The 13,171-nt window shown below is 43.4% G+C and overlaps 1 protein-coding gene across 1 annotated transcript in view; it reads left to right on the top strand.

The window, feature by feature from the left end:
• Positions 1-1,266: 1,266 nt before the first annotated feature.
• Positions 1,267-13,171, top strand: part of LOC106598296 (extracellular serine/threonine protein kinase FAM20C) — a 64,936-nt gene continuing 53,031 nt past the window's right edge. Inside the window, exons 1-3 of the mRNA XM_045719963.1 lie at positions 1,267-2,742; positions 4,259-4,440; positions 9,630-9,708. Of these exons, the coding sequence (XP_045575919.1) occupies positions 2,183-2,742; positions 4,259-4,440; positions 9,630-9,708 (821 nt within the window). The 5' untranslated portion in view covers positions 1,267-2,182. The remainder of the gene's footprint in view (positions 2,743-4,258; positions 4,441-9,629; positions 9,709-13,171) is intronic.

Raw genomic sequence — 13,171 nt, 5'->3', positions numbered from 1 at the left:
CCTAGCTCCATCTAGCTCCCCATGCAGAGCCCACCCATCCTTCCACAAGTACCGCCAGGATACTGGCTCCACAGCCCCCTCCGCCTCCGACTGTTCCTGACAATCTTGGAACAGAGGAGCCAGCCCAAGTTAGCCTAGAATCCTACCCTAGTGGCCTAGCCACCGGGTTTCTGTCCAAAAACGTTAATTTAATAGCAACGGGTTCATAGGATGAGGGTGTCTGGAATATTCAGTTACTGCAGAATTCGATATAATTCCAATGCAAGAACCCAAATGACGCTCCTGCGTAGAGCTACATATTGGTGTTACATCATAGAAATAGATACATTCTATTATGGTTTTCTTGGTAGCCTATTGGTTTTCATTATTGTAAACTCTACCTGTTGGAAGCGTGTTTATGGTAGGCTGGCATTGCTTAATTGATTACATGGGTTGAATTTGATCCACAGAAGTGTATTGTGCCATATCAAACGCGTAGCTTTACTCATGAGCAGCATGGTTTTCCATGTTTGAAGCTGGCCTATAGGCCTATTTGTTTGGCAAGACAGCTGTACATGGCTGCATGTCACTAGGCTGTAGGCTATGTTTTTGTTATGTGGATCTCCATTTGCCTTTTGTTTACTGTTAATGTAACTAGGCAAAATATATATTGAACAACAATATGAACAACAACAAACGCAACACGCAACAATTTTAATAATTTCACTGAGTTACAGTTCATATGAGGAAATCAGTCAATTGAAATAAATTCATTAGGCTCTAATCTATGGATTTCACATGACTGAGAATACAGATATGCGTCGTTTGGTTACAGATTCCTTAAACAATGGGCATGTTTGTCATAGGTGATTTACCCTATCTATCTTGCAGCCTATTCATTACCAAAACGGCCTTGCTTTAGTGTGCAGGGCGCTGTCCATTGTACTGATACAGCGCAGCAGAGATAGGCTACATATTTCTCTCCAACCCGGCACTTCAAGTAAGCACTCAATCAATGATCTCGGATTCTCGAAATTTGAACTTTATGTTTATTGTAGTATAGCGTGAAATATGAATTTAATAGAATTCAAATGCAAGAACACCCCAAAAGTGTGCCCCTTCACCGATTTCAACTTCCCCCTTTATCCTGGCGCAGGGTCTGGTCGACTGCACAGTGCTACATAGCAGTATTGCGCTTAGAAATAGAAGACGCCCTCTTCTTGCGCTGTGGAGAGTTGCAGCCAGGTTTACAGTATATCGTTCCAACACGCTTTCTGAAGCTCTCTCTCTTTTTATGTCACTATCGCTGTTTGCATGTAGACGCAGCCAATCTCTTCCCTATGACGCCGGCGAGGCTGGGCTCAGAAGGGTTTGATCATAATATTTAACACACCCACCCAGTAAGAGCACCATACTAGTTCGACTGAGAAGTATAACAGCCACGGGACAAGTGGAAGCCAAAATCTCTGCACCTGCCAAGCGGTGTAGCCTACTCGCTCTGCTGTTCCTTGACCCTAAAGACGGTGACGGGAGATGTATATTTTTGACAGGATCTGGCCTAGGCTCGCATCTAGGTATCTTCAGCTGACAGTGCATCACATGTTTTTTAAATCTCGTCGATTTTTTTGCGTTGCTTTTCTTTAACGTATTTTTGTGTGCCTGTTGCTATTTCCTACAAGGACTGTGGCTACATTTTTAAATCTGAAATTGAATAAAGACTGTCCCAACGACTTTTAACAAAAATGACGATTGGACAGCATTGACACGTTTTTATGCTCAGCATTGCATGTTCTGAGGATGGAACAGTGCTTTCGAGACGCAATTGTGCTAAAACACGTTTAATTAAAATTCCCTAAACTATTCACTGCTATTACGATTAGATATCGTTTTGTCCCGTATTCAGAATAGCCACAGACCGATTTGCTTTAAGGTGCCTGCAATCCGCAATGAGTCGGCATGTCCATCTGGCTGAATATGAATAATTCAGTTTTTTCTAAAAGACCAGCGCTCTGTGCGTAAACATGGAGTTTCTGATATAACACGGATTATGTTTGGAATGACCAGAAAAAATCTCTTAATGGTCTACATTGGGTTTTTGCTCCATATTTCACATTGACTATCATTTTAATATATATCGGTGTTGTGCGCTGCTTTTATGGTTTAGTGATATAACAACACTACTTAGAAGTAAATCCTGTACAAAATGATCAAGATGATACTGTTTCGTAAATTTCGAGTTTTGATACTCATGGTGTTTTTGGTGGCGTGTACCATGCACATTATGATAGACTTGCTCCCAAAACTAGAGAAGCGAGCGGCGGGACCGGAAACCGGCAACGGTGGCTGCCAGTGCACTCACAACCCGAGCGAGGAGGCCGGGAGCTGGGGGAAGCAACGCGCTAGGTCGGTGGCGGAACAGGGCTGGCCTAACAAACACACGCTGAGAATCCTGCAAGATTTTAGCAACGAGCCGAGCTCAAACCTCACGTCCCATTCCCTGGAAAAAATCCCTGCCGCCGGGGAGAGAGCCGAGTCTTTCAAACGAATGAAACAGTACGACGGGGCAGCGGATAACCAGAAGCCGCTCATCAGAGACGCCAGCGGGGGTAAGACCGTTGCTGCGCCCGGTATCTTCCGGCTGCCGGCTCTGTTCGAGCATCCTTTATACAAGACGGACCTGCCGACCCTCACAGACGACGACACCTTGTTCAACGTCAATACTGACATCAGGTTCTATCCGAAAGCAGCGGGGAATCAAGAATGGTAAGCTGGGGATAAAAGGCAGCAGGCGTATCACCTTATAAGAAATCAAGGTGACAGGTGTATAGTGCCATAAATTGATTATTACCCTCAAGCAATAGTTACTTAAATTGACTTCCTCCCTGGCTTTCACTGTTTTAATTAAATGAATACAAAAGTGATATGAATAACTAATGGTCCACTTGTCCAGATACTTGCTGAGCATCGGTCAGTGTATTTCTGCTTGCTATCCACAATACCCCGTAGCTTACAGGCTACATGACTATATACATGACTTATTGTCCATACACTATTCATTGCACCTACTGCAAAGTGGTACTCCTGCATGCAAACCCATTCTTTATTCTCTACTGCTGTCTATCTCTCTATCCATCTATATATCATCATTTCTCCTCACACTCTCTCCATTCTATGGGGATATCATTAACTGGAAGACAATCCAATCTATCTATTCAACTCTTCCTCTCCACCTCTACCGTTGTGTAGTGAATAAACTATCTATCCATCCACACTCAAACGATGGCCTTTTTTTAAATCTGAACTGTGGTGGTCTTCTGAGCACCCACCTGCCCTTTGCACCTGTAGGCTACTTACCTATCTAATTCTGCCGTGGTTTACTGTAATATCTAATGATCTTCTAAGCATGTGGGTGTAGACATACTATTTTCATACTTATTTTGTTATTACAATGTAACAAATGAATTAAGAATAGAATGTTTGGCCACAGAAATGTGTCCTGTATTCAACCAACACTGTAGGCATACAGATGTTAGGTTATTTGATTTGATTGTAGCCTATGTACGACTTCACTAACGATGCTGTTAATCTTCAATCATGTGTAAACAACATATTGATTGAATTTCAAGGGTGAGTCTCTCCAATATATTTTATGATGATGTGATTGCCATATATGGTGGTTACATCATAAACATTGGCTTTAGGTTGCTTATCAAGATAGTGTTGTTTATTACTACACTATTTTACACCTTCATTAAACGTCAGCTTCCTTGATATTGCATGTAGGACTCTACTTTGACGTCCAGTGTGATATTTGATTTAATTCGTGTCATTTGATTAGACTTAATGACATTTCTAAGGAAACCTTTTGATAACCTGGATACCATCATAAAAATCTGAAATCCATCCAATCCCAAAGCAGACCTTGTAAAACACCCATTAATCCAGGAGAATACTGTGAGCCTTCTGAACACACCTGAGGCTGGTGGGAGGAGCTACAGTATAGGAGGTTGGGCTCATTGTAACGTCTGGAATGGAATCAATGGAACGGAGTCCAACACGTTGTTTCCATGTGTCTGATGTGTTTGGTACCATTCCATGGATTCCATTCCAGCCATTATAATGAGCCCAACCTCCTATAGCTACCCCCACCAGCCTCCTCTGCTGTAGCAGTCATCTTCATTACCAAATCTGTAGCAGTGAATTAGACAATGCACTGACAGTTGAGCTCCTCTTCTCTTCTCCTACAACTCATCCGTCGCTTCTGTTCTCCATCCACCAGGCACAATGAAGCCAATGTGGAAGAGGAGGAGTACCCCCCTACAGGGGAGGTGACAGCCGAGTCCTACCCTAACTGGCTTCGCTTCCACATCGGTATCAACCGCTACGAACTCTACTCCAGACACAACCCTGTCCTGGACTCCCTGCTCAAGGACCTGGTCACCCAGAGGATCACCAGTGTGGGTGAGTCTGGGAAGAACTGGAATACCAAGAATACTGTGCAGTGCATCTCTGTGAGACTGTTGTGTGTATTGGATGGAGAGATGGATGGAGAGAGAGAGAGAGAGAAAGAGAGACAGAGAGAGGGAAAGAGAGAGAGAAACTATGATACACACATAGACACTTAAGTAAAGGCATTTTATAGAAAGCCAAGTTTAATCAACATCCGGTGCTTTTGTCCCAATCCTGAGTTTCAATTAAACCCCCCTTCATTTTAACCTGAGGTCCTTGTTACAGATAGCAAATACATTCAGAGGAAGTGGAAAATATATGAAAAACCATCAATGCGTCTGTGTCAAACAGTTTGGCTATGGAAAATAATCTGTCAGACCTCAAAGCAATCATACAGAGTGTTTAGGTGACATTATGTGGCTGTCGCAGGCTAAATGGGTCCACCTCAGTGACTGCTTCTGTTCCCACTGGAGAGCTACTGCTGCTATGAAGTTCTGCCTCCCTCGCTCAACAGTCTGAGGTCTGCCATATCATAGACCTGTGTGTGTGTAAGGGGGGCGGGGTGGCTGTTTGGTGTGTGTGTGTGTGTGTGTGTGTGTGTGTGTGTGTGTGTGTGTGTGTGTGTGTGTGTGTGTGTGTGTGTGTGTGTGTGTGTGTGTGTGTGTGTGTGTCTGCTTGCGTGTGTGCGTGGATGCGAGGGATACATACGTACACAGTCTTGTGTTTCTGCTGATGTTTGTGTCCATGCAAAGACGAGGGCTAAAATAAGAACCGCTGCACCACGCCATTAAAGTTCCCTCCAGCATTGATATTAGTTCCTCAATCACTCCTGGACAGGATGTAATCACTGGTGCTCCATGGCACCTCTTGTTCTAGGTGTGTGTCACCCACTGTTTCCATTGCTCTGCCCATCAATCAACTGCATCTGTACTCAGAGATGGCCATATAAAATGCTGTGTGGGGGGAGGAATGTGGGGGTTGTGGAGGAGTGTGTGTGTGTGTGTGTGTGTGTATACTGTACCTCCACACAGACAGCAGTCTTCCCAATCAGTCCAGCCTGGATCAGGGCGAGAGACAACACAGGGTGCAGATATTGAGGAAAGTTTCCACTTCAGCATTTTTCCTGCTGATAATGTTTGGTTGAGCCTGTCTCTCTGTAAAGATATTACCTTTTTCTCAGTGTGCAGAACATCTCATAACTCATACATATACAGCTGCCAGGTGTGTGTGTGTGTGTGTGTGTTTGTGTGTGTGTGTATGTGTGCGCGCGCACGTGCGTGTGTGTAATCTGTTTGTTGACTTGGCTTTCGAAGACTTTAGAGAGGCAGGGTAGGATAGATATAGGTCTGTAGCAGTTTGGGTCAAGAGTGTCCCCCCCTTTGAAGAGAGGGATGACCGCAGCTGCTTTCCAATCTTTGGGAATCTCAGACGACACGAAAGAGAGGTTGAACAGGCTAGTAATAGGGGTTGCAACAATTTCGGCAGATCATTTTAGGAAGAAAGGGTCCAGATTGTCTAGCCTGGCTGATTTGTAGCCCGGCTGATTTGTAGGGGTCCAGATTTTGCAGCTCTTTCAGAACATCAGCTGACTGGATTTGGGAGAAGGAGAAATGGGGAAGGCTTGGGCGAGTTGCTGTGGGGGGTGCAGTGCTGTTGACCGGGGTAGGGGTAGCCAGGTGGAAAGCATGGCCAGTCGTATAAAAATGCTTATTGAAATTCTCAATTATAGTGGATTTATTGGTGGTGACAGAGTTTCCTATCCTCAGTGCAGTGGGCAGCTGAGAGGAGGTGCTCTTATTCTCCAAGGACTTTACAGCGTTGTGACGCCCGTCGTAGAGAGTAGACCAAGGTGCAGCGTGTTTAGTGCTCATGATAAATATTTCTTTTTTACTCAGAACACTATACAAAACAATAAACAAAAACCACGAATGTCACATTCTGCCGGCTTTACAGAGCTGTGCAAAAACAAGATCCCACAAGTCAAGGAGGGAAAAAGGGCTGCCTAAGTATGGTTCCCAATCAGAGACAACGATGGACAGCTGCCTCTGATTGGAAACCACACTCAGCCAAAACAAGGCTGTTCGATGCTAATGCAGAACGCCACAGGATGTTTTTGTGTTGGTTAAGGGCAGTCAGGTCTGGAGAGAACCAAGGGCTATATCTGTTCCTGGTTCTACATTTATTGAATGGGGCATGCTTATTTAAGATGGTGAGGAAGGCATTTAAAAAAAATAACCAGGCATCCTCTACTGAAGGGATGAGGTCAATATCCTTCCAGGATACCCGGGCCAGGTCGATTAGAAAGGCCTGCTCGCTGAAGTGTTTCAGGGAGCATTTGACAGTGATGAGTGGAGGTTGTTTGACCGCTGACCCATTACGGATGCAGGCAATGAGGCAGTGATCGCTGAGATCTTGGTTGAAAACAGCAGAGGTGTATTTAGAGGGCAAGTTGGTTAGGATGATATCCATGAGGGTGCCCGTGTTTACGGCGTTGGGGTGGTACCTGGTAGGTTCATTGATAATTTGTGTGAGATTGAGGGCATCAAGCTTAGATTGTAGGATGGCTGGGGTGTTAAGCATGTCCCAGTTTAGGTCACCTGGCAGCACGAGCTCTGAAGATAGATGGGGGGCAATCAGTTCACATATGGTGTCCAGAGCACAGCTGATGATACAGAAGTGTTCCACTGAGTTGGAGCTTTTGTAAAAAAAAACAAAAAAACATTGTTATTCATGAATTCAGGCATGCTCAGATAGAGAGAGCACTATGGATGGCCATCATAACCGTTGTGAAATGCATAGCAGTGCTTCTACTACAGGTGGCCGTGACTCACACTGTAGGCTACTCTACACTAACACTGGCCTAGATTCAATCCACTTGAACCATGAATCTCATTTCAATGTTTCATCAGGGATGACCTTTTTGGGTTTTGTCGATTAGATCAGCGCTTCCCAGCTGGTTAATCTCATCCAGTTCCTTTTGTATAACGGGTCGCGGCTCATTATCAGTGTCCTAGTTACAAACAATGGTTTTGTTTGTGGGGGCGGGTCACAAGCAGTTTTCGAAAGCTTTATATATAGGCAGGTCACGGTGGCAAAGTGTTTAGGACAACTAAAGGATTAATGTTAGATTATCTGATAGCACTATCAATATGACCCAGCAACCGGAAAATCTAATACATCTTGCCCTATATCAAAAGAGAGAAATGGTAAGAGAGAGAGACCTAGCTGGGAGAGAGAGAGAGAGAGTTTAAGAAAGACAGAGAGTTTAAGAGAGAAATACAGAGAAATAAAGAGAGTGAGAGAGAAAGACAGAGAAATAGAAATAAAGTGAGTGTTAGAGCAAAGGAGAAAGAAAGAGTGAAAGAGGAGACTGCAGGGCTTGTTTACATTGTGGTTAGGCAGAGCTGCAGGGTTGTGTAATATGCTCAAGATAATGCTCTGTAATATATGGACAAATCCCCTGAAAGCCTGTCCATTATGACAGAAACACAAGCCATTTAGACAGCCCCTCTCAGGCCTTTTGTTAGACAGATAATCAGGCAGAGTCTGGAGCGTGTCTGATTTAGCCTGGCCCACTCCCTCCGTGTGAAACGGAGCGACGGCCAGATCTGAAGGGAAAGATGGGCGTAGGTAATTGTACTGCTCTTTTACACGGGCGGAGAGAGTTTTGGAGTTAGAAGACTTCTAGCCTCCTGGGTAGTCTGGAGTTTTCCAGTTACTGTACAGCCTAACCAGGTCCAACTCTAACAGGGTTATTGAGTCTTCTCTTTGCAATAAAGGAGGAGATCCATGCATGGATTCAGCTAAACGTGTAGTAGCTACTGTTTCCTGCATAATAGTGTATTTGTACATCACTGGAATATGATCACTGAAAAGAACTGAAGGCAATAGTTTGGTAGAACCTCCTATGAATACACATATTACTGTAAGTGCATTCACAACACTTCAAAATGCTTATGAAGAGGGTGAAGAGGGTTTTCATACAAAGTGTTACCGATCATTTTTCTTTAGGTACCGTATGTCTATGTTAAGAAAACACACAGACACACACGGAAAAAGGTGTCACCCAGGTTAGGTTTCGTCAACATCAAAGAGAGGATTGCATTGATGTTTCTCTAAAAGTAGGGTTTTTCTGCTTGCATGAACGCGCACGCACACACACACACACACACACATAGAAATCAGAACCATGAACAGCCGCATCATATTTAGATTACGTTGATTGGACTAAATTGTTTTCGGTATGTTTTAGTTGTCACTGTATTAGACTAAGCAGAGGCGATTTGATTTTGTTGAAATGTTGAAGTTGAAATGGTTCTGGAATAGTGGAAGCAGCTTCTGTTTTCTTTGTGACTTGCGGTAACTCTCTGTGGTTCTAAATCAACAGGTATTTAATAGTCCGAAAATGTTGGAAACATTCACTTTCTTGACTATGCTGTAGGTTATGTAACTGTCTGTTACATGCAATATGCTTTGTGGACTTCACTGGACAGAGGTTGTTATCTGGTTTTGTGATGAAACAAAGGTGTGGTTGAGTTTATTCTGCCTCTGTGTCTTCTTATTGTCTCTGCCTTTAGGCCTGTATCAGTCAAGGCATATGAACTAAAGGCTAGAGCAAAAAAATAAACACCAGGTTGATGGCATTTTGGGGGGGGCTTGGCTTCCCCAGTGATTTTACCTACACACTGCTACTGGACAGGTCGAGGAAGACAATGCTTGCAAATTGATTTATATTTTTGGAATATTGATAAGTGTCAGTTGGGACATCGAGTACGCATCGTCTCAATGCTCATTTTGGCCAAAACACCTTCGGACTCTAATTATCAATATCGAACACAACAGCAAGTGGCCACTCGATAAAGGGCCTAATCCAAGTGTTCGGTTTGAGATTCAGTCTACTGCGGTACATAGAACTTCATTGCCCCCTAGCGCTCATACACAATAGGAACATATTCTGCGTTGTGAATTAATGTGGAATTTTATACTTTTTCTTAGAGTTTTAATGTAAAACCGGCTGTTTAATAGTTAGGAAAATGTTTAAATTTGTCACATCCCTAGGGGGGGAAGGGGGGGTCATTGGTGCGTGTGTGTGACTACGTGTGTGTGTGCGTGTGTATGGTCGTGTGCATGTCTCTGTGTCTCTATACCTCAAGATGGTACAGTAAATTCACCTTTGACCTCTTTGTCTCTTCCCTAAACAGTCATGAAGTCAGGAGGAACTCAACTGAAGCTCATCATGACCTTCCATAACTACGGACAGGCGCTGTTCAAGCCCATGAAGTAAGTACCAATCGTTTGTATAAAATGTACAAGAAGGATCAAGGATGACATCTACCTGACATCTACCTGACATCTCTTCAAGTAGTGTCTGTAGTGTCTGTAATGTCTGTAGTGTCTGTAGTGCCTGTAGTGTATGTGGTGTCGGTGGTGTCTGTGGTGCCGGTGGCGTCTGTAACGTATGTGGTGTCGGTGGTGTCTGTAGTGTCTGTGGTGTATGTGGTGTCTGTGGTGCCGGTGGAGTCTGTAGTGTCTGGTGCCTGTGGCGTCTGTAGTGTCTATGGCGTCTGAAGTGTATGTGGTGCCTGTGGTGCATGTAGTGTCTGTGGTGGCTGTAGTGTCGGTGGTGTCTGTGGCGTATGTAGTGTCTGTAGTGTCTGTGGTGTCTGTGGTGGCTGTAGTGTCGGTGGTGTCTGTGGCGTATGTAGTGTCTGTAGTGTCTGTGGTGTCTGTAGTGTCTGTAGTGTCTGTGGTGTCTGTAGTGTCTGTGGCAGATTAAATACGTTGACAAAGTAAAAGACCTTAAAGCCTCCGTTCTATAATCCATTTATGAACGTTCATGATATCATAATATATCACGTTTGCCTATTTATGCCCTATGTATGTCCTAATGATGCCCTATCTATGTCCAATATAATACTATTTATGTCCTTTTTATGCCCTATTATGTCCTATTTATGCCCTATTTATGTCCAATTTAATCCTATTTATGCCCTATTTATGTCCTGTTTATGCCTATTTATACCCTATTTAATCCTATTTATGCCCTATTATGTCCTATTTATGTCCTATTTATACCCTATTTAATCCTATTTATGCCCTATTATGTCCTATTTATGTCCTATTTATGTCCTATTTATACCGTATTTGTGCTAAGAAAGGCCACCATTTACTTTGCTTCTTTTACTCTTTACTCTTTTAACACCAAAATACTATATCGTACTCCCTGATGTGCTAGATCAACTAAAGGAATTAACAAAGTGCTACCTAAAAATCAAACATTTTATTTCAGGGAAAAACAACCAGAATAAATGCTAGACTTTTCAACTGCTGCGCTCATGACTGGTTAGGATCCATCATTTATTTTCTGTCTGATCTTTTCTAGTGGGGAATGATCAGTCTGTTTTCAATGAATTAATGAATTAACATCAACAGGCTTGCGTGTTAATTAAAAAGATAACCCAGAGCCGTCACACCAAGCTCTTGGGGGAGACATTTTGCCAGCATAAGCACGGCACATAAAAACCATCCAGCTGAGATATTATGCCCAGTGAATTCCCCCACCGTTAAAACAGACAGTGTGTGTGTGTGTGTGTGTGTGTGTGTGTGTGTGTGTGTGTGTGTGTGTGTGTGTGTGTGTGTGTGTGTGTGTTGTGTCTTGGCTAACTCGCCTGTGATCAAACAGTAATTGCTCAAGAGCCCACTTTGACATATTGGATGCTGGCGTTTCCGACTGAATTGAACCACAGTGGAGAGAGAGAGAGAGAGAGAGAGAGAGAGAGAGAGAGAGAGAGAGAGAGAGAGAGAGAGAGAGAGAGAGAGAGAGCAAGCGAGCTGCCTCTTCTTCATTGCAGGTGCGATGTTGTGGTGACCCATAGAGGTTTAATAAGTTATCACACTTTTCTGTTAGCTAAACTCCAATGCTTACTTTGAAGTTGAATAAATACAAATAAAGACTACAACAAAGGCTATGGTTTAATATTATGTGGTACTTTGTAACAAAGTGAGCTTGCATACTCCAAGTCCACTTACCCACATTAAAATTAAGCCGATTCACGACTCAGGCTTTTCCCTCTGTGTTTAGTTCCTATTTCTGAAAGCCTCTAAATGAGACAATGTCTAGAATTCATCTGTCAGAGGTTCCAATAGTGTTTGCAGAAATATGTATGATTCTGTGATGTATGATTCTGTGATGTCCCTGAGCCCCACAGACAGCTGGGGAGGCAGGACAGACTGAGGCTGTCTCGCTGTGTGTGTGTGTGTGTGTGTGTGTGTGTGTGTGTGTGTGTGTGTGTGTGTGTGTGTGTGTGTGTGTGTGTGTGTGTGTGTGTGTGTGTGTGTGTGTGTGTGTGTGTGTTGACTGGCAGTTGTGCCTCAGCACGTGTCAATGTTCACACTGTTAACATGCAGTGTTACTGCCCTGGCTGTCTCCTCATATCATTCAGCAAGTCCAGCCGAGCATACAGCTAATTTGGCCTGGTTAGATTTGGGATAGCTTTGCGTTAGCTTAAGGGTTAACTATGGGTTAGCTTTGGGCTAGCTTTAGGCTGGCTTTAGGTTAGCTTTGGGCTGGCATTAGGCTGATTATGGGCTAGCTTTGAGCTAGACCTGCTTGGCTGGCTTTGGGCAACCTATGGTCATTAGATTGGCAGGTTAGCATCATGCACCTCAACCAAACCCGGGTGTTTCTTGCATGTGAGAAAATAATGTGAAATAGTAGAAAGCCAGCTGCACTTGGGGTGTTTGAAATACAGTATATTGAATGATGATAGTCATTGGGGTGTTTGAAATACAGTATATTGAATGATGATAGTCATTGGGGTGTTTGAAATACAGTATATTGAATGATGATAGTCATTGGGGTGTTTGAAATACAGTATATTGAATGATGATAGTCATTGGGGTGTTTGAAATACAGTATATTGAATGATGATAGTCATTGGCCATAGCAGCTCATGTAGAAAAACACAATTGAGTGTCACACCACAGTAACATCTTGTTTTTCATCAGATACGATTGGACGTTTTTCATCAGATACGTAGTCTTTAGTCTAGCTATGAGATGAGACATAGTTTTCAGTTGTCTTTCATTTAATGATATGTTATTAACCTGAAATCTCCTAATGACATGTCTGAGATTGCACTAGACTTCTTATTAGTCTGAGGGATGAACTTGAGTGGAATGATGGGTGTCTGTGGTGCAACAGGTACCGTTTAAAGTTCCTCATAGGACAGATGGTTACTGATGATACTGAAAGACGGAGTAAGAATGTAGAATGTACAGGTAACTGCCCATGTAAAGGAAGCACCACCATAAAGTGTTTTAATAGGGCGTTGGGCCACCACGAGCCGCCAGAAGAGCTTCAATGATTGCATTTGTTGATGATGGTAAAACATGCTCCAGAATCTCCCATAAGTGTTCATTTGCGTTGAGATCTGGTAACTGAGACACACACACACACACACACACACACACACACACACACACACACACACACACACACACACACACACACACACACACCCTTTAAACCCCCTGTGCTTCTTTGAGACCCCTCTTTCAAAGTCACAGAGATCTCTTCTTCTAGCCGGGGTAGCCAAAATAAAGGCCATTTTTATACATGACCCTAAGCATGATGGGATGTTAATTGCTTAGTTAACTCAGGAACCACACCTGTGTGGAACTACCTGCTTTCAATATACTTCGTATCCTTCAATTACTCAAGTGCTTCCTTTATTTTGGCTAT

The sequence above is a fragment of the Salmo salar genome, chromosome ssa06 (assembly GCF_905237065.1).
Source record: "Salmo salar chromosome ssa06, Ssal_v3.1, whole genome shotgun sequence".
In the NCBI taxonomy this organism is placed as follows: domain Eukaryota; kingdom Metazoa; phylum Chordata; class Actinopteri; order Salmoniformes; family Salmonidae; genus Salmo; species Salmo salar.
This window is presented reverse-complemented; position numbering and strand designations above follow the sequence as displayed.